The sequence below is a fragment of the Anarhichas minor genome, unplaced genomic scaffold (assembly GCF_050575085.1).
Source record: "Anarhichas minor isolate MPS153535 unplaced genomic scaffold, ASM5057508v1 ptg000087l, whole genome shotgun sequence".
NCBI classification, from domain to species: domain Eukaryota; kingdom Metazoa; phylum Chordata; class Actinopteri; order Perciformes; family Anarhichadidae; genus Anarhichas; species Anarhichas minor.
The window spans coordinates 2,102,689-2,130,331 of NW_027466533.1; the positions used below are offsets into that span (position 1 = coordinate 2,102,689).

General features: G+C 41.7%; 1 protein-coding gene across 3 annotated transcripts in view; it reads left to right on the plus strand.

Moving 5' to 3' along the window:
• fgf14 (fibroblast growth factor 14) overlaps positions 1-27,643 on the plus strand; it is a 113,575-nt gene that overhangs the window by 79,208 nt on the left and 6,724 nt on the right. For all 3 annotated transcript variants that reach the window (XM_076081967.1, XM_076081970.1, XM_076081969.1), the window contains exons 2-3: positions 3,804-3,914; positions 5,523-5,626. In XM_076081967.1, the coding sequence (XP_075938082.1) occupies positions 3,804-3,914; positions 5,523-5,626 (215 nt within the window). The remainder of the gene's footprint in view (positions 1-3,803; positions 3,915-5,522; positions 5,627-27,643) is intronic.

Consider the following 27,643-nt stretch of genomic DNA (forward strand, 5'->3'; position numbering starts at 1 on the left):
AGATCTTACGGTTCTGATGCTTGTTGTTTTATAAGGAAACCCCCCTGCTGCTGCCACGCCACACTCTTTTTCCCTAGAAACAACGAGAAAAAGGCATGTAGAAACACACAGTGCTTCTGTTGTAAAAAGCAAAAAAACAACAACACCAGTGCAACTGGGAAAGTCCAACCGTTCTCTGTAGGTTATAAGCAGCACTGTTGTCTCACCATTTGAAGTCCGTTACAGAAAGAGAGAGAACAGTGAGACAGACGAGGGCAAAGAAACGCAGAGAATGTCGACGATGAGTCAAGGACCTTCTCGACTTAGGGAATTCCACAGAGACATTCTCAAAGCGGTCCTTTTTTGAAGTGCACGCATCGTATCCGGCTTGTCTGACCGACCTGAAAGCGTTGTGTCATTCTAAAAACAACACTTCAATTTCGTTGCCCACAAGACATTTCCAACCTCCCGTTCTCCTATTTCCCCTTGGCATATAGGATTATGAGGCAATTCTCTTTCACTTCGCTCAGTAGTTGATATACAAAGCACCATAATAGGAGCACGTCTCTGTGGTGTGAATAACGGTGGACATTCAATGAATCTTGGTTTGCATGGGAAATAAATGACCTTAAATCCACTGGAAACATTTTATCAATGGGTCGTGAGTGAGTTTGTCCTTCAATGTCACTCTGACATATTCACCAGCATACGTGAATGTCTGGTGTAAAAGCGGCCAGTCATATGCGCCGGGTATTCGAGGACACGATTCAATTCAGGACATGTTCATTAAAAACCCCACTGAATAGGATTATATGTCAACAACTGTATGTCTTTTTTATGTTGTTTTATCCCATTTGATAAATTACATAAAGCTAAAATGTTACTGAAATACCGAAGCTCAGAAAACGGAGGGGAAATCTGTGTGTGTGTGTGTGTGTGTGTGTGTATGTGTGTGTGTGCGTGCGTGTGTGTGTGTGTTAGATGAACTCACTGGCTCGCCCCAGGAGAACACAGCCAACGTCACATGATTTATAGCATGATGTAGTGGCCAAGTTCACCTCCACACTAACACACACAAGCAGCCAGCAACCAGAGCAAAATAGTATTCGCTCGAGGGAATTGTGTATCCATGTGAAATAGTTTGTGTGAAGCTCGTGCTTTCTCCCTACCGTGAGAAATACTCACTCTATGCTTTTGAGGTTATATACCGTAGGATATCGGATTGCATTTATGCATTATTAATTAATGCATTTAGTCCTTTCCATTGATGATGATATCCTACTGCCCTCTGCGGTGACAGCGGCTGAAAGAGAGAATGATAATGAAAAGAGAGAGGTTGAGAGTAATACAATAAAGGCAGTAGTGTATTGACATTTTTTGTTTTTCCCAACTCTGATTGGTCCTCAGTGGCTTGAAGCGTTTCCTTTGATGCAACACGGATTAGGTGTCTGGTAAACAAAGTGCAGATGTGCTGAAACATTTAGTAGAATAATCAATTAAAAGAAAGAACTATTGCACAGCTTGAATGCATGAGACATCTGCACCCTCATGCAGCAGGTTTATTGAGATATATCCCTTTTAGTTTTCTATTCCTTTACTTTTTTTGTTTCGCTTTATTTTTTCTGTATGTTATTACAAAACCCACAAAATGCCAACTGGCCTAACTTGCATATAGTAGATAGATCGTAGAGTTGTTCCGATACCAGAATCAGAAATGCCACCCATACAGCCTAAAATGCTGGATCGGGTATCGGCGAGCTTGCGAGTCTATGCACTGATCCGATATCAGGTTATCGTATCATTTATCAGCTCATTTGCGCTGCAAAGGAACAACAACACGCTACCCGATCCGTTCACCTGCCTGAACACTACTTCACATGTGCAAACTAGCAGTACACACCTGTAGTTAAACATTATTTTCTTCCTGATTATGCTACATCGTGAACAACGTGTTGAATTCAGCGTGAGGAGAGCTAGCTAACGTTAGCCGCTTGCAGCCGGTGGGCAGCGCTGTCCTGCTTGGCTAAATAACGAGCTAACGGCTAACGTTAACGGGAGGTTGCATTGAGTTACATTATGATGCATTCAAGCTCTATTCAGTAAAAATGAACACTGGGCTAAGATTAATTATAATGTTATTATCATGTATTCAAATGTAACCTCGTAAAATTAAGTTTTTTTGGCAAGAAACTTAAATAGACAGTTGTTTGAACGAGATGTTTTCACAGCAATGTACAATCATGACCTGTTTGATATTCATTGTTTTTGTCACATCTGTATCTGATCGGTACTCGGTATCAGTCGATATGCAAGTTCAGACACTCAATCAGCAGTTGTTAAAGTCATTTATCATCCAAACTTGTGCTGGTTGCAGTGCCGTTAATGTGAGATTTTCTTACATTTCTTTGTTTTGTAGAATTGTAAATCGGATATCTTTTGAGCTCTGGACTGCTTGTTGACCAACAGTCTGGGAGTTTGGGAGTTCTTTTTCAAATGTATTTAAAAATTTTCTTTCAAAAGATATGCCTTAACCTGTAGTAGCCCCACTTTGCCATTAAAGTAAATGAAAATAAATGAAATATTATTCATGATTAGAAATAGATCATTGTATGGTAAGTTAAAGTTATAAGATATTAAGTTACAATTTTGACTCAACATAATAAGATAGAAGGCGGAAACTATGTTACTACACAACACCTACCACAGCATGCGCTCGTCAGATATTAAGCACAGCTAACAGAGAAAGGATGATGGCCTCACATTGATTTCCCTCCCTGCTGAAGATTTGAGTGTCATTGTGAACCATAGAGATACTGTCACCTTCCTGTCAGCCCGCTCAATGCCTGTAGCGGAGGAACTCTGACAGTCAGATTTCAGCTTTAGCCACCTCTTCATTGTTCTGACGAGGTCTAACAAAGCAGCGCCGTTGAATGCCGTCATAGCGATGTTGGTACACCGGTAGAGAGGCTTTTTTGTCTCCTCTTTCTTCAGACAGCATGGAAAGGTCTCATGCCGTCACCCAGCAGCAGAGACCATTTCAGAAGAGACCGCCTTGAGCTGCAGAGAAAAAAAATGCCTCTCTCTGCCCTCAGCGAGACCCCTTGTGTTCTCCTCTGTGGCCACGCTATCTCTCTCATTTTTCTCTCCCTGTCTCTCTCTCACATCCACGCACACACACACACACACACACATACACACACATGCGTCCAAATGTGCAGCGGCATGCAGGTTTATTAAAATGTTTCCTTTTAAGTTTTTCTTTCCTTAACCTTTTCAATTTTCACATTATTACAAACCCACAAAAAACGGCAACTAAATTGCAACATGACTGGGTCGGGCTACAGCGTCGCTGCGCAATTTAACCGCAGCGGTGATTTATTTGCAGCAGATATCTATGCGGCTAATTCCCCCGTCGGGTCAGCTGGAGCACAGACGCTTTCACATCCTTGCACGCCGAGGACCCAGAGAGGGTGCTGTTGGGTTCATTATGGGAGTCAGGCGACCACAGATTAATTCCGCTACCTATAATTGGATGGCCTATCTCTGAGCGGGGCAGGGCTTATGTGCCCAGAAAGTTGGCTGTGGGATTTGCCTGCGAACATACACAGGAGTCACCAAGTACCGTGGAGCAGTTCTATTTCATGGCATGTTGCTGCTAAAAAAAAACTCAGAAAACAACATAATACAATAACTTTGCTATATCAAATCAAAAAAAGTTTGAGCTTAATTGGTTTGCCGCAGCAGTCCCTGTAACGAGGGTTTTGTGGTTTTGCTGATTGCTAATGTGTCCTCCTGTTTTCTCTCTCCCCTTTTCTCTCCTGCAGATCCCCAGCTCAAGGGTATAGTGACCAGGTTATATTGCAGGCAGGGATACTACTTGCAAATGAACCCCGATGGCTCTCTCGATGGGACCAAAGATGACAGCAGTAATTCCTGTGAGTACCTTTGAAAGTGCCTGATGGGGTCCTAGATGCAACATTGGATAAGTCAAGAGGACACTGTGAAAAATGATCAATTAACTGGTACTTAAAAGGGAATTATCATTAAGAAAAACTCACTTTTTCAGAGCAGGTACTCATACACTTGTGTACCATCCCACAAACTGTGAAATAAGACAACTTAGTCAGTTTTTGTGGGCTGTCCAGATTCAACAAGCCAATCAGATTTGGCTCCCCTTCCTATGTCACATGCAGGCTCATTAGCTTGGTATCTCCACCCACAGCTTGGGAAGTACCTTTAGAAAGGTGTACCACATTTTTCTCGCAAGTCGATCACAGCAGACTGGGAGGGGGTCTTACAGAGACAGGCGCTAAAACGGAGTGTTTCAAACAGAGGGAGAATAAAGGGTATATTCAGACAAACAGTATGAGAAAAAATAATGTGTTTTCTGTCAATTAAAGCATGTAAACACATTCTATTAGAAACCCAAAATGTGAGCATGAATATGAAAATGAGCATGATATGTCCCCATTAAAGTCTGTATAGGTTCCTTGATCTCAGAGGGTTGTTTTTTCTTTACGGGAAGTGCCTCGCTCACTTCCTGGTTTTAGATTTATCCCTCAGGTACGGGAAATAAACCAGCGACCTTCCAGTCACACTTCTTTAACTTTCAGGCCAGTACCTCCCCTCATTTTTCAGCCTTCGGAGCTGAAATGTCTTCTTAAATGGCAGCTGTAGTATCAAACAGACTTATCCTCCTCTGAGAGGGAAAGTGGACCAGGAAACAGTAGGCTTAACGGGGAGAAAACGGTATTATTAGCTCGTTCTGGCACTGCTCCTCCAGAGCGCTCCAGGCTAGGTGGTTAATTTGATTCCTCTGCTTGGTGCTAACGCCAGCCCGACACTCCACATTGTGTCACTTACTCATGCCACATCTGATAGGCTGAAGGGACTTATTGAGATAGAGGGCAACACATACAGTGAGCACAAGAGATGCATCATATCATTAAGACTGCAAGATCAAATCAAGCGTTGGCACTGACAAGACTTTTTTTAAATTGGCCAAAAGCCAACAAGAAACAACAGTCACGCAGTAGTTCTCTCAGCCTCCCTCCCGGCCTCCAAACCAGCCAATACCAATTACGTAGAGGGTCAGCCAATTACGTAGAGGGTCAGCTGAGGTCATTATGCACCTTTAAGTCTCCCAAATACACACTCTTAATGACTCAGCCAGGCCAGTCCTGTTTTTTCTCTCTAGTACAAAGAAGCTAGCCAGGCCCAGGGAGTCTGCTACAACAACAAAAGGCCTATTAGATCTGCCACGCACCAGCGGTGGCACCAATTACAGCTCTGGGTGGTGGCGGCTATGCTAGGCTAGTCACGTTCCCCAGCCCTGCTCCATTTCATCTTCAGCGATTACCTAAATGCAACAGCTAGCAATTGCATTATGTAAGCTTTGCTAGGCATTAATGACAGGGCAGCTTTAATGTGGATGATGAATCGAACAAGGATTTTCCAATGTATTTAATGTTCCCTTAATGGTAATGCTGTTCGGTGACGTATCCATGTGTGTGTGTTTGCCTGTTCACTTGTGTGTTTTTCAGCTTTGTTCAACCTTATTCCTGTGGGCCTCAGAGTCGTCGCCATTCAGTCCGTGAAGACAGGTTTATACATCGCCATGAACGGGGAGGGCCATCTGTACACATCAGTAAGCAGGCGTTTCTACTGTGTTTCTCAAAATATCTGAGCGTGTCTCGACAATGCACATAATTATGTTTAAACACATACAAACATCTGTATTATTTGTGGTTTCCATACAAAAATATAGATATTCAAATATAGATGTAGCAAGCAACACACTTATTTACAATAAGGGGCCCCTGAACATGTCTCAGATATTTCCCACATTTGCGACAGCATAATTGCATTTTGCTGAAGGTTAGGGATCCCATTAAGCATAAATTCATGCATCCAGATTTCTATTCATCAGGTTAAATGCCCTCTAGAGTTTTCATTCCATATGAAAAAAACCAAACATTTTCATCGACATAATGTCTCTCTCTCAAATCTGCTTTCGTACTGTTGCAGTGTATTACAAAAATACTCTGACAACATGTCAATGTTTTGGTCTGTTAGACGATACAAATGAATTGGATGGATGCTATTGGCAGATAAACGCTATGACAAATATGTTTGGCATTTTGCAAAGTAACAGAAATGCAGAGCCGTTTTAAAACCAGAGTTACAGTAGGACATCTGAGGAGTAGAGACTCTTTCTCTTTGTGGTCAGATGCTGTTATTGATTAGCCCTTGTTCAAAATAAACCAGGCGTCTGTGGGGCTATAGACAGCCGAGGGGGTGATGAGACCTCGTCCAGCACAGATAGTGCTTCTCGTCTCACTCCTCCACTCTGTCCTCTCCCAGTCATTCGAATCAATCAGCGGGGAAGAACATTGGGAGCACCGCTCCTCTCACAGAAAGGTGTATCCATCAGAATCACTGTCTCTTCTTCCCTCTGCTGTCCTCATGTTCCTAATCCTCCGAGCGGGGAGCAGAACCATCTTATTCTTCATTCATTACCTAGGAGGTTCTCCTACTATACAATGCACTGGCATTCCAGTGGAACTCTCCAATTCTTAATTGACTTGAGCCAGGGAATGGAATTCATCTGAGGAGGATTGACCTGGACTCTTATGGATGTGTTTAAGGAATAGCACAGTAGGGATTATGAATTAACATATTTTATGGGTGCCCTAAACTGCATCACGCACATAATTTGCATGATTTGTTGATTTGCACTCTATCTTTTTCCTTGCAGACACACACGTTAGAAGCATACCTGGACATGTAAAGCTTTAAACATATTATCTTCTTTGTCATACTTAACTCTTATAGATGTATACAATACTTTTTTATTATTATTATTTAACCTACTGTACAGGACAATAAAAGCAAAGGCAAAAAGACAAAATTGTTGATTAGATTCACCTTGTGATCGCTATGCCTCTTTGTCCACACACATTGTCTTTTTGCAATATGCTCTTATGATTTCCATGCTTCCCCACTTTCAACATTCAGTAATTATGAGGTTTTTCGACTCGTGCGGGTGGATCACCAATGATTTTGCGTCTCTGTAGTAAGTTGACAATTGTTGCTGTGAAAACTCAGACCTAGTTTATATTTAATATATTCAAGCTCACCTGAAGCCCCTTTTTTTTACTGCAGGGTTTGTAGCTTTGATTAAGTTGCTCTCCGAGAGCCTTGTCATGAAGTGTTTTTACTTATTGTCCGCTGAAAAACAACATGTTTAGCCCAAGCAGAAGTGCTGTGAAGTGGGTCTCGTTGAGCCCCGGTCGGGAGCGTTGTGTTCCTCCGGCTCAGTTCGTCCTGCTCCTCTCTTCACACAGCTCTCCCCTGCTCCATTTGCAGCTCATTTCTGTGCTAATGGAGGCTCTGATCAGACCTCAACTATCCAGCCACCCACTCAAAGGTCTCTTTTTGCTCCTTAGCGTGTGAATTACCCTGGTAATGGTAGCCTTGTAAGATGCCTTTCATCCTCCTCCCCCATCTTTCTGCCTCTTCTGTGCTCCTCTGTAAGCAAAAGGTACAACCATTCCTCCCATTACCACTCCGCTCCTCCGCAAGCGAGGATCTGACAGTTGACCTTTTTCTACCCATTAGAGGTATTTGGTTACAGTGCACTCACATTTTTCAGAAACTACTTTGAAGGTTATATCAATGTAGAAGTTGAGGTTGCTTTGGAGTTGGTGGAATACTGAGTATACAGGGCTAATATGCAAAAAAACAACCCGTTTTTATTGGGAAAAAAAGTATTTGGCCTCATTTCCCTAAAGCCACGTCCTTTTCATTAACTAGACTTCACTTGGTCATTTTTTTTATTCTTTCACAATAATACATTTCTAAGGCTTTGACTGTGATGACGGGCTTTGATAATGAGTGACGCTCATTTTTCTGAGCAGATGAGGTGGATCACAAGCAGAGTGCCACTCTTATAGGAATTAGATGGAAAGCTCCATTCAAGGCCTCTGGTTGTGCATCATACCCTTTTGTGTGAGGCACCCGAGGCGCAGCGTGCGGCTCGAATGACAGAGATAGCATCAAAGTGACTGTGCGGCCTGGCACAAAGGACACGCTGTGGAAGAAAGGGGAGTTCAATCATCTCACCCCTTTCTTTAATCTGCTCCTTTTGTAGCCGAGCCAATGAACTCCCAGCTAATTTCTCCTCCAGGCCGCTCCCTGGATCAGGCGCTCCTTCTGAAATGTAATAAGGGGAGAGGAGTTCTCCCAGCTTGTTGTAGAAGGCAGCGGAAACACGACTTGCTGTAGTCTCCAGATAACTGTAATAGAAGTCTTTATGTAGGCAAAAGCAGACACATATCAATGAGATAAAAGATTAAACAATAACTTAATTATTCTGTAGGGACTGCAAACCAAGAAGTGTTGGATTGTATAGTTTTGCTGCACATGATGAAATTAAATGAAATGAAAGTTCCAGAAAATGCAACTCCCTAGTGCAGATTTTGTTGTTGTCTTCCTGTCCTGCTAATCCAGTCTCCCTCCCATCTCTCAAGTGTAAAGGTTGGACATTTCATGGTTGGCTGGTTTTCTTTAGAGCTAGTTCCCCATTCCCTCCCTTCACTCTGTGTCTCTCACTGCAGGCTTTCTTAATCAGGAGTCTGCACTTAGCTTAGTGCTACCTTTCATGATTGTCAAATTGACTTGCCACATCACTTAAGTGGTCCTTTTTCAAAATGAAATCCTTGAGAGGACCAATCTGGAGCAGCGTGGCAGCTCAAGATTCACTTTACAGCGGAGGCTGTATCATCAGTGGTAGGAACACTGAGGAGCGAGGGCATCTCTTTCCTGTAGCGACCAATTCTGAATGTATGAAATCTCCAAGGAGCTTAATGTGAGGGCTCCCTCCGTTTGCATCGGTATGAAAATGAAAGTGCACAACAGCAATGTGTGAGGGAGAATAGAAAAGAGCGGCTTATTCAGGAGTCGGCGGTGTGGTACCAAAGAGAGTCCTTTGAGGAGCCACGAGTCTCCCAACATCGGGTATTTGATAACCCCCCCCCCCCCCCCCCTACATTCTTATTCAAATTCACCTCTTTGGCTGTTATATCTAAGGCTGCTTTCAAAGGTTCTGTCCATAGAAATAGAATAGGAGAAGTACGAATATTCCCATTCAAATCAACATAGCACGATCAGGCCATTTTTTTATGTACCATTTCAATTGAGACTGTTGTAGCGAGCTAACTTCTGTAGAAACCAGAGGGCAACCTCCGGTTCTGCCAGGTGAAGCCAATGAGGAATGCATTCTCTCTACTGACCAGCAGGGGGCGACTCCTCTGGTTGCAAAAAGAAGTCAGATTATATGGAAATCTATGATTGTAACGACTCTACTTCTCACTTGAATTATTCCCTCAGTAAACATTTTAAACATTAATTTTTGGTCTCAATCTCTAGTTTCAAGTCTTCTTCAATACAGCATGATGTTCATTTAGTAAATTATGTTCCATTTAGAGTCAAATAGACCATAAAGCGGTATGCTTAAGGGCGGGCTTACTGTGATTGACAGGTCATTGCTGCTACCAGAGATGTATACGGTGTCTCTGCGTCACTCCTCCGCATTCCAAATATGATAACTCACGTTCACTGGCTGCCAAAAACAACTACAAAACGACTTGGAAATCCAAGATGGCAACAACGAAATTGCTAAACTCAAGCCTTCAAAACGGCAGTCCACAAACCAATGGGTGACTCCACTTTTTATATACAGTCCATGGTATGAACTAGATCGACTTATGGCAAGTCACAGACTCTCTGAGGGGAGGTTTTGCAGTAAACCGAGCAGTGGAGGACGAAGTGTTGAGAACCATAGTAAATAAGTAAAGATTAATAACTTAATGCTTTATCCACACACTCTTGTCACAGCGTAGGAAAGCACATTGCTTCTTTTTCTGTCACCAGTGTAGCATTTAGGCACGGTGGAATTAACATGTTAGCTAGCTACTTTAATGCTGCACCAATTGCAGATAATGACGGCCAGCTGCAGAGCTGGGTCTGACGGTCCTTCCGCCTCACTGCCCACTGCCCTGGAGAAGAACAAACTACCTAGCTAACTAGCCAGCCATCCGTCTCCAACATGTTTTGTCACTATAACAACTAACTGCGATCGCCATTTTCTTTTGTACTGGTACTCAATGTCCGTTCTGCTCCTATTCTATTTCTATAGTTCTTCAAATGCTTCAGGTGTCTCACAAAGACACGGCATTTCATAGGCAGATAATTCATTCCACCTCATATTAAAACAATCTTTCAGTGTGAATTCACAGAAAGTTACAATATTTACAAGAGGTCAATTCGAAATGTGTGCTCATGCAGGTTTAATCTTCTATATATATATATGGATCCCTTTTTTATTTTCATTCAGCTGAGAGGGAAGCCTGTGACTCGCCCAGTCACACCAGCATAAGCAGAGAAATACATTAATTGCAACGGAATCGCTGCAGCGTACTTGTGCCTCACAAGCCCCGGCATGTTCCTGGCTGGCTAGAATGTAAGCCGTTAACTTGCCAGCCACTTTCTTTACTTGCCCTGTGAGTAGTCACTACTTGGTGACTTATTTTTGTGATGCTTTGATCAACTTTGCTATTCCATATTCTGGTGTGACCAGCTAGGGCTTAAGTGTAAAAATGGGGAAAAAGAGAATGCAGATAGCTGTGGACAAACGTCTAGTTATGTACGACCATATGGAGAGCATTCATATAAATACATCAACAGAATTGTGACACCTCTCAGTGTTGCCAACTCCTCAGTAAGGAAAGTAGCTATTGGCTGTCCTAAAAGTCGCTAGAAGTCGCTAAATGACGTCATCGCCCAATTTGCACAATTGCAATGAGCGCTGTAGGAGAGAGGCGGGAACAGCGGCGGCTTTGCGCATGCGCGATTCATTTGCAGTCTGGACACGGAGAGCGTGGGTCTCCTCTTTCTGCAGCTGGGACTGCTGCGCGAGGGGCTTTCACGTCAGAGTCAAAACACCAGAAAAGTCTCCGACAACGGCAGAAAAACAGACAGATTTGTCGCTAGTAGCTTTTGACAAAAGTCGCCATGAGGGTTTGGAAAGTCGCCAGATTTAGCGAGAAAGTCGCCAAGTTGGCAACACTGACACCTCTTCTCAAGTGTGTATAAGCACACGTGTGTACGTGTTTAAATTACATGCAGCATCGTTGCCCAACAGATGGCTTCGTGTGAACATGTTTTATTGGTGTTGATTTCAAATGTGCCATGAATGACAGTGATCTCTTTCACAGTTTTATGGATGCGTTATGGAAGGATAAGCAATGAAGGTGGGGCATCGGGAGCATTCCAGGTTATTTTAATGCAAATGGACTTCTGGCATTCAGATGTTAATTACAAACACACTTAAGGGTGCAAGAAACATTATTCATTATTCAAACTCTGTCTTCATTGCCATTGACTTTATAGCTGAAATCCGGCTTGACTTAAGTTGCACCTGTAAATTGTGTCATCATTTTGGGAAAACTTGCTTAAATGTTATTTGCAGTACGCTTTCACCAATTGGCGTATGAATAACATAACAATTTGTAAGTAATTTTGCTTGCAATAAAAACACCTTTCCTTTTTGGGTGCTCTTTGTACGCCGTGAAGTCTGTAGCACTGAGTACAATGTAAATGCATCTTTGAACAAGTGACGTAGTATAAAATGTGAGAGGCCGCTTATGGTGGGGAGGTGGACACGGGACTTGAAACCAGGAGACCAGTGTTAGAGCTCGGTGTCCCAAAGTGTTGTCGTTTTTTTCTGTTCTTTTAAAGTTACCTTAGTGATGTCTGTGACATGTTTTTCTGTTACGGTGTTTCCGTATGTATTTTACTTAGTTTAGGTACATAGTTTGAGCCCAAACATGAACATTTTCCTAAACCTAACCACAGCTCAATGTGTTTGTCACCGTAGTTTTGTTCCCTGAACATAACCGCGGCCGTTTCAAGGGAACGACGTGGCATAAAAATGAAACGCAAAAAGCTTGAAATGCATAATAATGGCATGAGATTGGGTTGGCTATTTGACATAAACCATGCCTCTGAAACGATCTTGTTCGTGTCTTAACCACTTAAACAAAAGGAGTGTCGGGCCCAGAGTCAAGGTAGGGTGAACCTCATCATTTCCAAAGCGGCGCTTCTCTCTTGCCTTTAATGCAGTTTTGCTGTCAGGGAGGGTGGCGGTCCCAAGGGCTGGAGGGAGAGCAGCTTCATGCATTAATGAACAAAGAGGTTGGAGGTATGTGTCAAAGCTGAACTGCTGAACTGTTTGTCGGGGCCAATGGGAGCTAGGAATAGACAGACCAGTCCTTCAGCCATTTAATATCACGGTGGTTATTAATGGCTTTCTAATGGATGGACTCTCCTGGTTTGTTAAAAAATCATACAGGTTGGAAAACACTCATTGGCAGAATATTGCTATTTGCCAGAATATTGCTATTTGCCAGAGTCACGTCAGTAAGTTTTAGTTTGGGCTGTGCCAGTAGAAATTCGAGGTTTGCATCACAACAGTGAGTCACCCACCCATGAAACAGGGAGTCCACCCACAGTGAGTCTGCCCTTACCTGTGGGGATTATGCCTCTCCGAGCAATGAATCATGAATACACAACCTCCATCTCTTTCCAGGTCAACAGCTTAAGGTCTATTAATGTCACATCTCCCCACGCTCCTCAATCACTCTGTTATTCCCCTGTTTATTTAAGGCAATTATGAGTCTGCATTTGCAGCTGTTCTCTGAATCACTGGTTTACATGACAAGTATTTATGGTATGCGGTATTGCAGCAGAGGGACTGAATGTGCTGGGAGGAACTTCAGTCAATGCATTATGGATTATGAAGAGTCTCTAAACACTGTAAGTCCAGACCGCCCCCATTAACTTGCCAAGCGGTGTACTGTACATATCAGAGGTGGTGGGAGGCTTTTAAATCTTCTTGTAAATACATTTTTAGGAAGATCCAGCAACGTTCCCTTAAAGTCCTGGTGGATAGGCTATGTGTAGTACATGGATCATTGAGTTAGCAGAGCACTGAAGTCCTGCTTGCATTAGCTGATTGGCTTATCAGGGCCTCATTTGTTAGCTTCTTGGTTACCAGTTAACTGATGATATTCAATCGCACTTTTGTCAAATTGACTTTGTGGATTATCTTATGCCAATGCATTTGCTAATGCAAATGGTCAGCATCATCTTCATGTGCCAGTTCTTGATTTAATTTCCATGTATGTGTTTTTTACAGGGGGATTAGTTCCTTCAGAAAAAGCCTTCCTTGCTGCTTAGATTATTTAAGAGCTCCCTCAAACAGCTAGAACCTTGCCCAAATCTATTCTTCCTTAACGAACAGTGTGTAGCATGTAGGGGGATCTATGGAGTGGTTAAGGGATGAACAGATTTTGTAGGCCAACCCAACCTTTGGATTATTGCAGAAAGTGGAAAACAGGTTTATGATACTTATACATTTATGTTTAGGTAATATTGACAAATGAACACCACTTTTATGATTTTTGGAGCGTATATGCAATCGGCAGTACAAAGCTAACATATCGAGTATACACAACAAGGCTGTGAAAGCGGACTTATTGGTGTGATGACATTTTGTAGTCTCATTTAATGACTTGTTAGCCATTTCATAGACACTAAAATGCTTCAAAATGTACCGTTTTCATGACGGCCACCGTAGTTCTCCTTCACGCTTAGCACAGGGGAGAAGTTTCAGTTGGTTGCAATCTGCAACCTCACCACTACAACCCGCCAAATCCAAGACCGTTAAGTATCTATGATTGAAATGATTATTGCTAATACACTCTCATGCTTTTTTGGGTTGCGATTCTCCTGTTTTCTTGAAACCTGTGTCTAATAACATACTTGCACAACTTTAACGTGTGGTATATGGAAAAGAGTCACATATACGTAACCAGAAGCTAAATGGCGCACAAAATAAATGCATAATAAGCCGTTCTATCAAGGTTTTTCATAAGAGCTATCATAAGTCACTCTTTGAACGGCTCCATTTTACATCTATTATATTTTGCCGTTGGATTCTTTGCTTTAGCTTCGAGCTTTGCTTTTGTATTAGCCCCGCCTCGATGCTACACAATGTCCTTTACTGTACCAGCCGGTGTTGTACTGTACGGTTGCACATTTATAGCAGTGTGCATGCGGGCTGCTCAGAGAACCTGCTTAGGCATCTGTGAGCTTCCTAGAAATTTCTGTGTCCCTGAAGCCATTTATCTATATCTTCATAGAAGCATGTTCCAGCTGTATTTCTCCTCCCCGAGTCGGCTGACTTTCTACCATGGTGGCCATCTGCCAACTATCGATCCGTCAGCTAGAGTTTACGCTAAATCTCCCTCATCCATCTGGGATAATCTGTACATCTCTTGAAATGGAGTGGCCAAAAAGCACTAGCTAGTCGGCATGGTATGGATGCTGCAGAGATACTGTGCTGTAGCTATAAATTATGTGCTGCAGACAGGTAATGGGAAAGCAGGAGACTGGAGAGAATACAAATACCGCATCGACTGGTTGGGAGAAGAAGAGTTGAGGTACAAAAAGAGAGAGGGGAACTCAGCGTTGTGTTTGGCAATATGATCAATCTTGCATGCGGACAACCGCTGCGTCTTGCACCCATTTGTCAGTTGCTCCTTCTGCTAAAAGCATCCACCGCGTTGAGCAACACACTATCCAGCAAGACAATCTTTTAGAGTCACACACGTGATTTAATTAATTTGTCATCATAGCAGGTAAACTGCAATTTATATGAATCCCATCTCTTTTAATGTGATTACCTTATAAGAGACAATCTTTAGGACATCTTATTATACCCATAAGGGAGCTCTATTTGGCTGTGCTGTGGTTTCCTCCAAATATACTTACCGTTGATGCCTCCACCTGCCTCCTGATCTCTACACTTAGTGCTGGAATGTTCCTATTTATGATGAATTTAATTTTTTTACTAAATATCTCAAAAACGCTTGGAGGGGATTTCTTCAAATTTGGGACAAACTGATTAGAATCTGGAGGTCAAAGGTCAAGGTCACTGTACCCTCACATCTGCCCCACTCTCGTGAATGCGATATCTCAGGAATACCTCGACCCTTCAAATTTGGCACAGACATCCAATTGCACTCAGGGATCAACTGATTATCAAAGGTCACTGTGACCTCACAAAACACGTTTCTGGACATAACTCAAGTATTAACATGCTTATTGTGATAATTTCACACAAAAGTCTAATAGTGTAAAATGATGAAGTGATGACATTTTGGATAGTCATGGATGCGAACTGCAACTTAACTGGTTAGCAGTCATACAACCGCAAGGCAGTAATTCTAATTGATAATGTATTTGATATTTTATGACTATGCATCCTGCATGGTAACTGGAAATTGATTACATGTACTTCTGAGTCAAGCGCTGTCAATTGTGAATTAATAAGTAACAAACCAATAAAAGATTAAAATGACTTGCTTATGAGGGGTGTTCTAAAATATGATAATACCCTCAAAAAGAGGGCATTTACTTCCTTGGTAAATTGATGTGAAAAAATATCTGTGTTAATACTATTGTCAATAGTAGCCTGGAAGAGAAAACACACTGGGATGTCCTTCCCTTTTTTGTTGAGTGGCACACTAACTAATTAAGGTCTGTCAGGAGCTCAACAAAATAAAACACTGTCGTTCACATCTACATTCACAACTGCTGTGACAGTGTTGCTTGGATTTGAAGAGGCCTTAAGCCTTCCCTACTGCAGGGTAAACAACCAAGCTTCAAGATATTTAGTGGTCACAAGGACTACAGTGAAAGGTTTTTTATTAAAGGAATAACACTTTCAAATAACTCTTGCTGTCCAATACAATACATGAAGATATGAAGTACAGTAAACCTTCATCAAGTTTTATTTACTTCTAAGCCTCGATGCACAACTGCAATTATAACTGGAACAATTATAATTCTGCAGCACCTCTGCAGAGAGCTCACTGTTGGTTGCCTTGTTGCTCACCCTTTGCTTAGCTGTGTCACACTTCTTACTCACGTAAGAAGAGGAGAAATGATGATGTTTGCTAACCAGGTACAATACATTTTTGGGAAAAGTCGTGATTTGGAAGTCATGAGCCGTGACCACCACCATATTTTGGGATGCACCCCAGTGCCATTGTCACCTAGCAACCAATACCAATACCAGTAGTTTTTCTTTAATGTCGTGATTGCATTGTTCATTTGCTTGCCAAAGAAACAACCTTTCAAACCTAGGACTTCCCTCAGAAAAGCTGTATTTTAAATACAGGTGACATATCATTAAAAAAAACTGCAGGCAAGGATAAGACTTGCAAATGAACCCCAATGGCTCTCTTGATGGGACCAAGAATGACAGCAGTAATTCCCGGGAGTAACTTGACAGTGCCTGTTTGGCTCCTGGATGTAGTGTTTGATAGGTGTCAAGAAACATGTAGAAAAACTATCAAGTTGCTGCTACTTAATAAAGGGGACATATCATGCAATTTTACTTTTACAGTGCTTGTGCACATTGGGTATCTGGAGTTTCTACCAACCCACAAACTGTGAAATAAGACAACCCAATCCGTCTTTTTGTGGGCTGTCCAGATCAGAAACATGATTCAACAACCTATTGAGATTCGGCTCCTCTTCCTATCTCTCATACGGGCTCATTAGCTTGAGAACTTTGCAAACGTGCACCAAATTTTTCTTGCAACCCGATCAAAGCAGACTGGGCTTTTTTTAGGGAGGGGGAAGAGACAGGCACTAAAACGGAAAGTTTCAGACAGGGAGAATACAGGTATATTCAGACAGACGGTAGCAGGAAAACAAAGTACTCTTTGAACATTAAAGAATGTGAACATGCTCTCGTAAAAAAAAAAAAAATACAAGCATGAACCAGAAAATAAGCATATATGTCCCCATGATGACTAAAACCCTTTCACGTACTTCTATTATTAACTTCATCTCAGCAGTTAGTATCACTTTTCTGCTACACTTTCCAATTCATACCAAGCACTATGAGCCTCTGTTAATGTCTCCTTGTTCCCAGTGCTATCCTGTATTCCCTTGTTTTCCTCTGAAACTGCTTGAAAAATCCCCTTTCAATCAGTGGGCCTTTATAGTGCTTGGATACAGTCTGCCAAAACAGAAGAGGAGGCTCAAAGAACAGGGAATTCAGATCTCCATCATTGTTTCGCATATGTTAGTATGCAGAAATTTAGATGGCATCATTGTCATTTCTCCATGAATCAGAGCAAACACGTCTGGCCTGTTCACTGTATTAATGACCCTCGTTCTTGCCTGCTTTCCCAGTGTGTAAATGTCAAGCACCATGCAAATACAAATGACACACTTGCGCTTGTTGCCTCAAGAGCAGTGCAATGTGCAAATGACCAGCGGAGGGATGAGGGCTCGCTTTCATGTCGCTCATTATATATATATATATATATATATATATATATATATATATAGTATATTCTGAGGCGTCTTTTCGACAGGTGGAAATCAGGCTGGAAATCTGTTTAACCAATCTGCTCATTTTGTAAAATGGATGCATTTTTCAATAGAAATACTTATATAATGCCTCATCCATTGTGTGAGATGGTGTTGAGCAGCATTGGGTCACCATCAAATTTTCAGTGGCCAAGTTCAAAGAACCTGTGTGAAATATTTGTCTACACAGTATACATATACAGTATTTTCTTTCCTTGACACTATAGCTCCGAGGAAGATTCATAAAGAGAAATTCTAAAGGGTTATGGCTATTATAGCACACTTCAAACCTTAGAATGACTTTTGTGTCTATTCAAGCTGTTCTCTGTAGCTGGATCAAAGTGTGTGTGTGTGTGTGTGTGTGTGTGTGTGTGTGTGTATGTGTGTGTGTAAGAAGGATGGCGGTTATTTTGCTGCGACAAAGAAGTCTTCAATGGCCTTCCTGCAGGTGTAATAGCCACAGTCCTCTCTCTTCCTCCACAAGAATCCCCCGTTCCTTTTTTCTATTTACACCCGTGAAATGAGAGTAACGTTTTATCAAGCTTCACCCCTGGAGTTGTAAAAATCAATACAGTGAGAGCTGTTACAGGCAGGTTGTAAATCATGAAAATTCATTCTCTTAAATCTGAGTTAATCCTCCACTGTGTCTGTGTGGCTCCTCACACTGTGAGCCAGGCGACACGACAGCAGGAGGACTAGAATCAACAAGTTGGGTAACAGGAGTTTGTGTGTACACAATACATCGTCTTATAAACGATAACTTAAATATAAAGTAGGAGAATTGTATACATTTTTATATATATATATATATATGATGTGTAACGTGGACACGGTGCAAGTAATGCAACATTAAATGCAAATCATACTGCACTGTAGTAAGACTAGCTCTGACCCGTACATATAAATGTTTGTACTGTGTGATCTTGTGGTTATGGGACTTACACCACAGCTTTGCAGCAGAGGCCGGCAGGTTAGAAGCCGGTATTGTGTGATACGCCCACGCACGCTCTTCTACTAGAAAAGCTATCTGCATTTAAAAATATTCACATGCAGGAAAAGGAAGCTTTGTTTGTATGGTCTCGAAAAAAAAAACACAAGCAGCCGTTTCAAAACTTGTGTTACACACTCTCCTGTTAAGTCAAATATGTCCTGTCAATTTTTCTACGCGTCTGCACATTTAATTTTATAAGGCCTATGAAATACTGTCACATGCTGTCACCAGGCTCCTGGATTGTTGCCCAAGGCGATGTATCCTCATGGTTCGTATGATATCTTACAAAAAGATTTTAATCATTTTCCGTGCGTTCTCCTCGGAATATCAAGCAACATGTGTCATACAATCTTTTCAAAATAAACATCCAGCTTCACAGGAAACCACTTGGTTAGGTTTAGGAAAAGATTGTGGTTTGGCTTAAAATAACTATGGAAGTGGGGCTACTTAAGTACGGAAGTTACGTGACAAACAAATCAACGTTGACTTCTGGTTCCACACCGGACGCAAACAGTGGTCTCCTGGATGCTCTCCTTTGCCGGAGTGGCCCAAGACAACGTATTCTCATACGGTCTCAACGGTTCGTATGATATCTTACAAAAAGTTGCTCTTCATTTTCCGTGCATTCTCCTAGGAATGTCAAGCAACATGTGTCAATGTACCCTTATTACATGCATACAACATTGTCAAAATAAAAGCCTGTCTTCACAGAAAAGTACTTGGAAAAGATCATGGTTTGGCTTAAAACATATATAGAAGCGGGGCTGCTTAAGTACGGAAGTTACATGACAAACTAGCGCTGGGCGGTATGACCAAAAATGCATATCACAGTATTTTGTAAGATTCTGGCGGTTTCACGGTATGTCACGGTATTTTTTTTCCACGTTAAAGCATTAATTAATTAGCCCCTAAGAGAACCGGCCGGTCAACCGGCCAGCGAGCGGTGAACAGCTGTTTGTGTGGCGTGTCTTCCGTTCCGTCACTTCCTATTTCCTTCACCTACATTCCCCTGGGTCCTAAGCCCCTCCAAGTACAGCTTCTTATCAGTCTATTTTCTGATCCTCACTCCGGAGCAGAAGGTGGCAGTATTGCACCAATAAGATGGATGCCACCCGCCGTAAAACTAGAAGAAGAGGAAGAAGAAGTGGCTCACAGTGGCGAACAATATATTTTGCTGCCTGTTGAAGAGCGACAGAAGTTGTTTCGGCTGTATGACGGTATATGAAAAATTCATATCATACGGGAAATTAAAACCGGTATACCGGTTGAACCGGTTGAACCGGTATACCGCCCAGCCCTATGACAAACAAATAAACACTGACTTCTGGTTCCACACCGGCTGCAACAGTGGTCTCTTGGATTCTCACCTTTGCTGCAGTTGCCCAAGGCAAAGTATTTTTCGGAAAACATTGTGGTTTAGCCTAAAATAACTGTTCTGCGACAAATAAACTTTGACTTCTGATTCCACATGGGATGCAAACAGTGGTCTCCTGTTTGCATTGTTCTAAAAGTCATGTGTTTTTTAATCTACCCATGGTGACTGTCGCTAAGTAATGGGTCGCTCTTCAATCTGAAAATCGGCGGTTCGATCCACGGCTCCCCGGCATGGTAGCCCCTGCAATCAGTGTATGAATCGGTGTGAATGGGTGAATGACATGTAGTGTAAAAGAGGTTTGACTAGAAAAGCTCCATTTACCATTTACCCTCCTGCATACGTCTAATTTACGTCTAATAAGCTCTTTATACTTCCTGGTTCACAATTACTTGGATTCATATGAATTGATTTTGTGGGATATATACAAATTACAGTGCATTACTTTTCGTTATAGCAACGAACAGTGTATGAAAACAGCCTGCCCAGGGTGAGAGGCACCAAGGGGCTGCTGGGATACCAATAAGCATGTTTGTTAAAAAGATTTATTTTTACCACTTTATCTATCTATAATAACCAATGCATGGGGCTAACTGGATACATATAGAGGAAAGTATTAGCCCTTGTTAAAATGTTTGCCAGAGTGTTTTGAACCAGCCAGAACTTTCTTGAAATGAAGTAACAGTTGACATTTATCAGAGCAGTCAGTCTCAACAAATTGATTAAAATGTATGAAAATATCCTCTGTGAAGAAACGCTGACAGTGCTGCTTTTAAAACCGTCAACCTTTAGGAGTTTCTCCGTGTGATATGGAGCACATTTTACAGCTTTTGTCCTGAGATGATGTTGCAGAAAGGCACTGATAAGCATTCTTCCCCATACATTGTGTTTTTTCCATTTGATTATAAGACAGACTAAATGTATTGGACTAATGCATAAGAGCTTGAGGCAACAGAGCTGCAGGTAGTCAAGTACTGACTACATCCAGTTCTGTTTTCCCCAAATCCAATATCGCAGCTGATTGGCAGGCCGGTTGGTTTCGTGTTTCCTTTCTGGCTGGCTGGTTGAATCACTCAGCCTTGAAGCTGTAGCCATGCCACATTTTATCCTCAGAGAGAGAGACAGACTGTCGGGGAATCCTCCGCTGTCCTCCCCTCATGCACAGACACTCAGGCTGAGTGCTCTGGCTGCCTGTCAACAGGGTTTCAGGAGGGATGGACACTAAAATGGCCCCACTACAGTCACATTTTCAAAAATACCAAAGGGAAAGCAGGACTCTGTAACCAAATCCCTCAATCCTATTATATATTGAACCAGGCACTTTGAGGAAATCACAGCTTTAGTATAGCTTTTTGTCCCATAAAGCTGTTCAGGTCTTCCGGCCTACCACAATGCAGTTCCAACATCTGACTTTATGGACCGCCCTTCATCACAGACATGTGGTAAAAACTGTGTGAACCTGGCTAACCCTTCATTATGCCAGCAGTAATAGAGATGACTGCTTATGTAATGGTCTCGCATCCAGATTATGCCCTGCACTACCACCGCTATAACCTCATAGTGCCTATTTCATAATCTTACCATCCATGACGACCTCTGACCTGCCTTTCCAGAGACACAGACAGCTGTAATCTGTCGGTGTTGATTTATATAGAAATTTGGAGCACTAAACCTGACTATAAGCGCATGTACAGGAGGTTTGGCAGTAACAGTAAGAATCCCATTTACAAGGGAAAATATATATTATCGTGATGATCCTGGGAAGGGTCTTTGGAGGTTTGCATCAAAAGATCCTACCAGTGCATTTGTTTTAGCTTCACAATTCCGAATCCGTTAGAATTTACATTTTTGCTACCCCTTTTTAAAAAATAGTTTTTGTAATAATGTTGTTTGGGTTTCAATTTTTGATGATTTCTTTTGGTTTCTACAAATCCAGGCCGCCTAAAATAAACCATTAAATTGCGCCGGGCATGTATTATTGACAAGACCCATACTTCTTCGTTCTCTGGACTGAGGCTGACCGGATGCTACAGTGACTCCGAACATTGCTGGTTGGCAGTAGATACACATGCACAATACACATACGTATTTGACATGAAGTCGAAACTGTTTGATTTAAATGAATTCAATGTTGTAAACTAATATTCTGGCCAGATCTTACAGGTTGCACATTTAAACTGCTGAGCATTATGCTGTAAAATTTCAGTTTATTTTTGTTGTTGAATATTTACAGCTGCGGATTAAAACACATTTAATGTAAGTTAGCATTACCGGCACCAGGCTGTTGTTTACAGGATTGACTACCCACGTTCATGTAATGAAGGAAGATGTCACCGAGGGATAACTGATGTGTTTTTAATACTTCTAGAGGGCTATTGCACAGAAGAGTAAGATACATCTATCAAGCTTTGGATACACAGACAATACTTATAGTTGAATTCATTCATTGTTGGTTTTGGTCTTTTCGTGGATCTTGATGGCAATTACAAATGTATAGAATATAATCCACCTTATCCTTTTAGTCTTGGTGAAAGTTTTTACAACCCTCGGTTGGTGACTTGAACCCCTTCGGCTGTAATAGGTTAACGAAAAAACCAGAGAGGGGCCTGAATTTAACAACAACAGTAATAAAAATGAAAGTAGTCCCAGAAGCTCGACTGCTAACAGAAACCAAGGGCGCTGCTGCTAAAAATAAAACACCATCACTAAGATGAGTAAGAAGACCAACACGCTGAATGTTAAAAACAAAAAATCAACACTCGCTCTCTTCTCACATGCTGCAATCTATTCACGTAAATTAACGCTCGCCAGAGTTCAGAGCCGAGATGAGGAAGATGTTGAAGTGCAAAGTAGCAAGAGAGAGAGACAGAGTCGCCGCCAAGTGAATCTACAAGGAGAGGACATGCATTTCCTCTTTTAAAAATAACTGGGACACTGTTCCTGAGGGTGTAAACAACACAAACAGAGCAGAGAGGAGAAACAGCTCCATACCTGGAAACACCTTTTGCATTTCTCTATCTGTGTGTAAATCTGCCTTATTTCTCTTTGTGTGTACTTGGACTTGCGGGGGTGTGCACTTCAGCAGATTTGTATGTGTGTGTGTGTGTGTGTGCGTGAGACATGCATGCTAAATGCTTGTCAGCTTGTTGCACAGGGCAGACTGCTAGTTTTTCCTGACAAGAAATGACTCGCCATTCTAGAAAAAAATTCTGCCGGACTTGACACCAATCTGGCACCAATTACGCTGACACACACTTGGGCACACACACACACACACACACACACACTGATGTACGTGTAACCCCATTGATCTAGGTGGTGGTGGTTGTGCTTTGTTTGTGTTTGTTTGCTCACCAACAGACTTTCCTACAATATGTTTTTTATTTTTTATTTATTGAGTACGAACAATGCATGTTTTTTTTCTTCCTTTAATTCCAAAGATATTTGCGTTCTCGGTGTGTTTATCTAAACTGACCATAATGAACCCATAATAATAATTATTGCTGCTCCAGTTTTGGCTGGCGCTTGTTTACGTTTTTTCGTTGTGGCTTCAAAATCCAGCAAAACCAACCCAGTAATTAAGAAATACAAAATTTCAAGATTTAACAGCAATAAAAAATGTCATGACAAAACGTCTTCACTTGATTGGAAAATGTGGTGTTAAGTCAAAGAACCTTCTTTTTTTTTGGCAGCAGCCTTGGGTTGCTCTATAACTTTCATAAAATAAAAAGGTCCGCAGACTGTGTATAAGAAGTGGACGTGGTCACCATGACGTCACCCATTTGTTTGTGGACTACTGTTTTAATGCCTCAAGTTTGGCATTCAGGCCATCGCCATCTTGTTTTTTTAGAACCAGAAGTGACAAGAGAGGGTGAAGCTAAGTACAACCGAATGCTGAATAAGACATTTTTAGGCGAGCCAAAAGAAGCAATTAAAACCTCTTAAGCCCGACGCCCCCAAATTTGGGGGCTCTCGGGCTCAGAACCCCTCAAACTCAAATGTGGAAAATAGCATGATTATTAGCCAGTAGTGTGGACGTGGCTACTTTTTTTTTTGGATGAAACAGCAACGTATGGGCAACAACATCATATAAGTCACTTCTTACACACTCCAAACACAACTATAGGCTACTCATATAAGCATAAAAAAATCGTGGCATAAAAACACCAAATCCTGGCCAGAAATCGGCGTTATGAGTACCGCAAATCAATGTTTGTACCCTGATGCTGGCGGCTACCAAGTCATGCAATGCATTTAATAGCATTAGCACACGTGGCCAAACACGTAACTAACTTCTGTTTTCCGATCCGTATGAACACTGGACTTCGTGCTGCCCTCCGCCGAAAAAATCGTAGGTATGCGCCCAAGTTTATGAAAAATATGGATAATAACGTCGCAGAATTTCCGTTTCAAAGCTGTAGTCATTGTTGCCAACTGCATACTGTTGACTTCCGACCTGTTTCCAGAATAAGAGCGGTCAAGCAGGCTTGGGCGAGTGGTCAGACTTCCTGCGAGCAGAAATTTACGCCGGGGTCACTTCTGGCAACTTTATTGCTTGAAACTTTTGCCGATCACCACCAAATTCGACAGAGGCCTTCCTGAGACTCTGACGCGTCGAAGGAGGGATTATTTTTTGAAATCGACCAAGGATAGGCTGAGATCCAGCCACACACACACACATGAACTGAGAAAATCCTACAGATGACAGCCAAAACAGGCTCTGATGATGTTATGAATATGAATATGATTCCTATTATCTGTATTTGGATGTATTGAATCATATGAGTGATAAAGAAAGTGAAATATATAGTTATATAGTATATAAAAGTACAATGTAAGAGCTGCAACAGCTGGTTCGAAAATGATGACCTCGCTTGACCGCTTTCTACTAAAGCCTCTTATTCTTCACTTTATTCCACTTTATTCCACTTTAACCTTTATTTAATAACTACTGATCAGTTATGCTATGACTTGGGAAAGTTTTAGGGAGCTAGCTGCATTATTTCAATAACCTTTTATCAATGAAAGTGCATTTTTTCCAGGCGAACCTGAATATTTTCAATTTGAGCTGTGTAATGTCTTATTTTACTATATTAACCAGCAACATATACACAATATTACCTATCTAAACTATCTCACAGGTGTTGTGATCTGATTATATCAACAAAAATTCTTAAAATCGACCTTGTAGTTACAGAACTATGGTCAGTTTTGTAGGGCTATGCCATTTTCGCTCAGAGACCTAAAAAACGGCTCCGAGCTTAAGAGGTCTCTCTTGAACTGAAAACACACTTTGAAAAGGTTAAAGTTGTAAGACAGAAACACGGACAACTGCAAGACCGGACAACGCTGTGGGAACGATCCCCGTCCAAAAGCATTCCATGCTTTATTTCACTCTAAGTGGACCATAATTTACTAAATGAACAGCATGCTGTACTGAAGAAGACTTGAAACTAGAGATTGAAACCATAAACTCATGTTTACAATGTTTACTGAGGTAATAAATCAAGAGAGAAGTCATTTTCTCATAGACTTCTATACAACCAAAGAAGTTGCCCCCTGATGGCCTTTAGAAAGAATGCAGGTTAAAGGCACTTCAGCATTGGCTTCACTTTTTCAGCATACACCAGGTTTGTCTTCCACTGAGAATAGCATCACCTCTGTGTAACATTTCTATACATAGACTAAGTGTGTGTGTATGTATGTGTGTGTGAAATGTTCCAGGGGAGCTGCACTGGGCCAGTGTCAAAGGGTCTAAGTCTTCAGGGAATCTTTATTGAACACTTAAGTGCTTCTGGTGGCCAAATACCTTCAAGGTGTTGGTGCTTTTTATCACCCCTAAAAGAAAAGGTTCTTTACTTCGGTTAAAATGGAAGTATTGCAACAACAGCATGTTAAGGTGACCATATGCAAATAGTCTGTTAGGAGTACATTCAAATAAAGTCATATATCACACGGTAAATTTGCAGCAGGGCTTTGGAGTGCAGACTGCTGGCTTACTGTTTTATGGCTGCAGATGTGACATTTTTTCATTATCAGTAGACAGAGATGCTTTACGTTTTAGTAAAGTAAACAGAGTGCAAAGGGATGACAATTCACCCCATCTGTATCCAGATAGCATTATGCAAAATACAGTTCAAAACGTCACGAAATTGCACAGGCTGGTCTCATCCGGCAAAAAATAATGCGGCGTAAATCGTAGACGTCCCATGAAATGATTGTGTATGTTATCCAAGTGATCATGACGAGGAAGTATAAAGGCCGCAAAAGCCCGCACACGGCGGGTTGGGAGTGGAGGTGGATGGGTCCAACAAACTGCGATCTTTCAGACAGGAGACCACCATTTCGTAAGTCGACGTGTATTTATTTGTCACGTAACTTGGGTACTTCTGTCATGGCATTTCCGTAGTTATTTTAACCCAAACAACAATCTTCTCCTAAACCTAACTAAGGGGTTTTGTTGCCTAAACCCAACAAAGTTGTTTCCTGTGTAGACAGAAGTTAATTTTGGAAAGACCTTATGCATCTAACGAGTGGACGTTTACACGTGTTGCTGGCTTTCGTAAGAAAATGCATGAAAAATTAGAAGTGACTTTTTGTAACACATCACACGAACCGTTTTGTGAGGATACGTTTAGTTGCAAAATCCTCCAATTGTAAAAAAAAAAATGAACTATCCATAATCATTTACTTTTGACCATGTCATTCATGAAACATGATATTACTTGCGTCGCCTGTGAATTGCTGATGTCTTCATCAGTTGTAGCTAATAATTTGCTCCAGCTCATCCGGTACAACATTGGAGTCAGCGTTGCAAAGGGTAGCAGATCCGAGTGTCAGTGAAGACAAGAGCAAAGTCAAGGATTGTTCCTTTGACATTTGGATTTTGAGGCTCCTGGATAGCACTTTGACTTCTCTCCTCTTTACGCTGTCGTACTCAAATGTTCATAAAAACATACCCCGTCGAGCACTGCCTTTTCATTTTTCACTTTCAGACAAAACCAGCTGGTTGCGAGAATTCTCAGACCTTCAAGTTATTGTCATACTTTTCCTAAACACAATATGTAGGAAAAATGTTCTATATATTATCATCAGCACATATACCTCCAGTCATGTCATATATATTCTAATCATTCAAGGTAAAAAAAAAAACTAGACTGAAACTGTACACCGTCTGTGTACACAATTCATCCAGCTGTTTACCCCGTGACTCTCCTCCTCTTCCTCCTCTGGGTTTGATAATCAGACAGGTCTGCTGGAGCCCTCGTTGTCTGCACGCACCGCTGCCGCCGCCGTCGTGACTCTTATACATATGAGAGCAGCTCGGCATCGTGAATGCAGCTCAGCTTTCTGGAGGTTGACCTTTTTCCATGGATTAATAGGTTTTATACTGGCAGCATTAATAAACAATTTCTCAGTTTCCACAGTTGGGGTATAATGAGCAGTCACTCTGCATACTAATGTGCCCCCCCCCCCCCATCCCCATGCGAGCCTTCTGTCACCTACATTTAGACGGTCATGCTCGGCAATCACAACACCCGTTATGTGATTTTCTTTTCTTTTTTTTGTCTCTAAAGGATGTTTGTTTCAGAGTGACTCTCTTTGCTCTCTTGTCTTTTAAAGCCTGTTCACTCTTTTTTATTTTAGACTCCTACTCTCTCCGTCTGTCTCTGCCTCTTCCTTTTTGGTTGTGTTATTTTTCTTTATAAATCCTCCCAGGATCTGCCTCCCTTTCTCCTCAACCACTCTCCTCTGCCTTCACGTGATTGTTCATCTCCTCTTTTATTTCT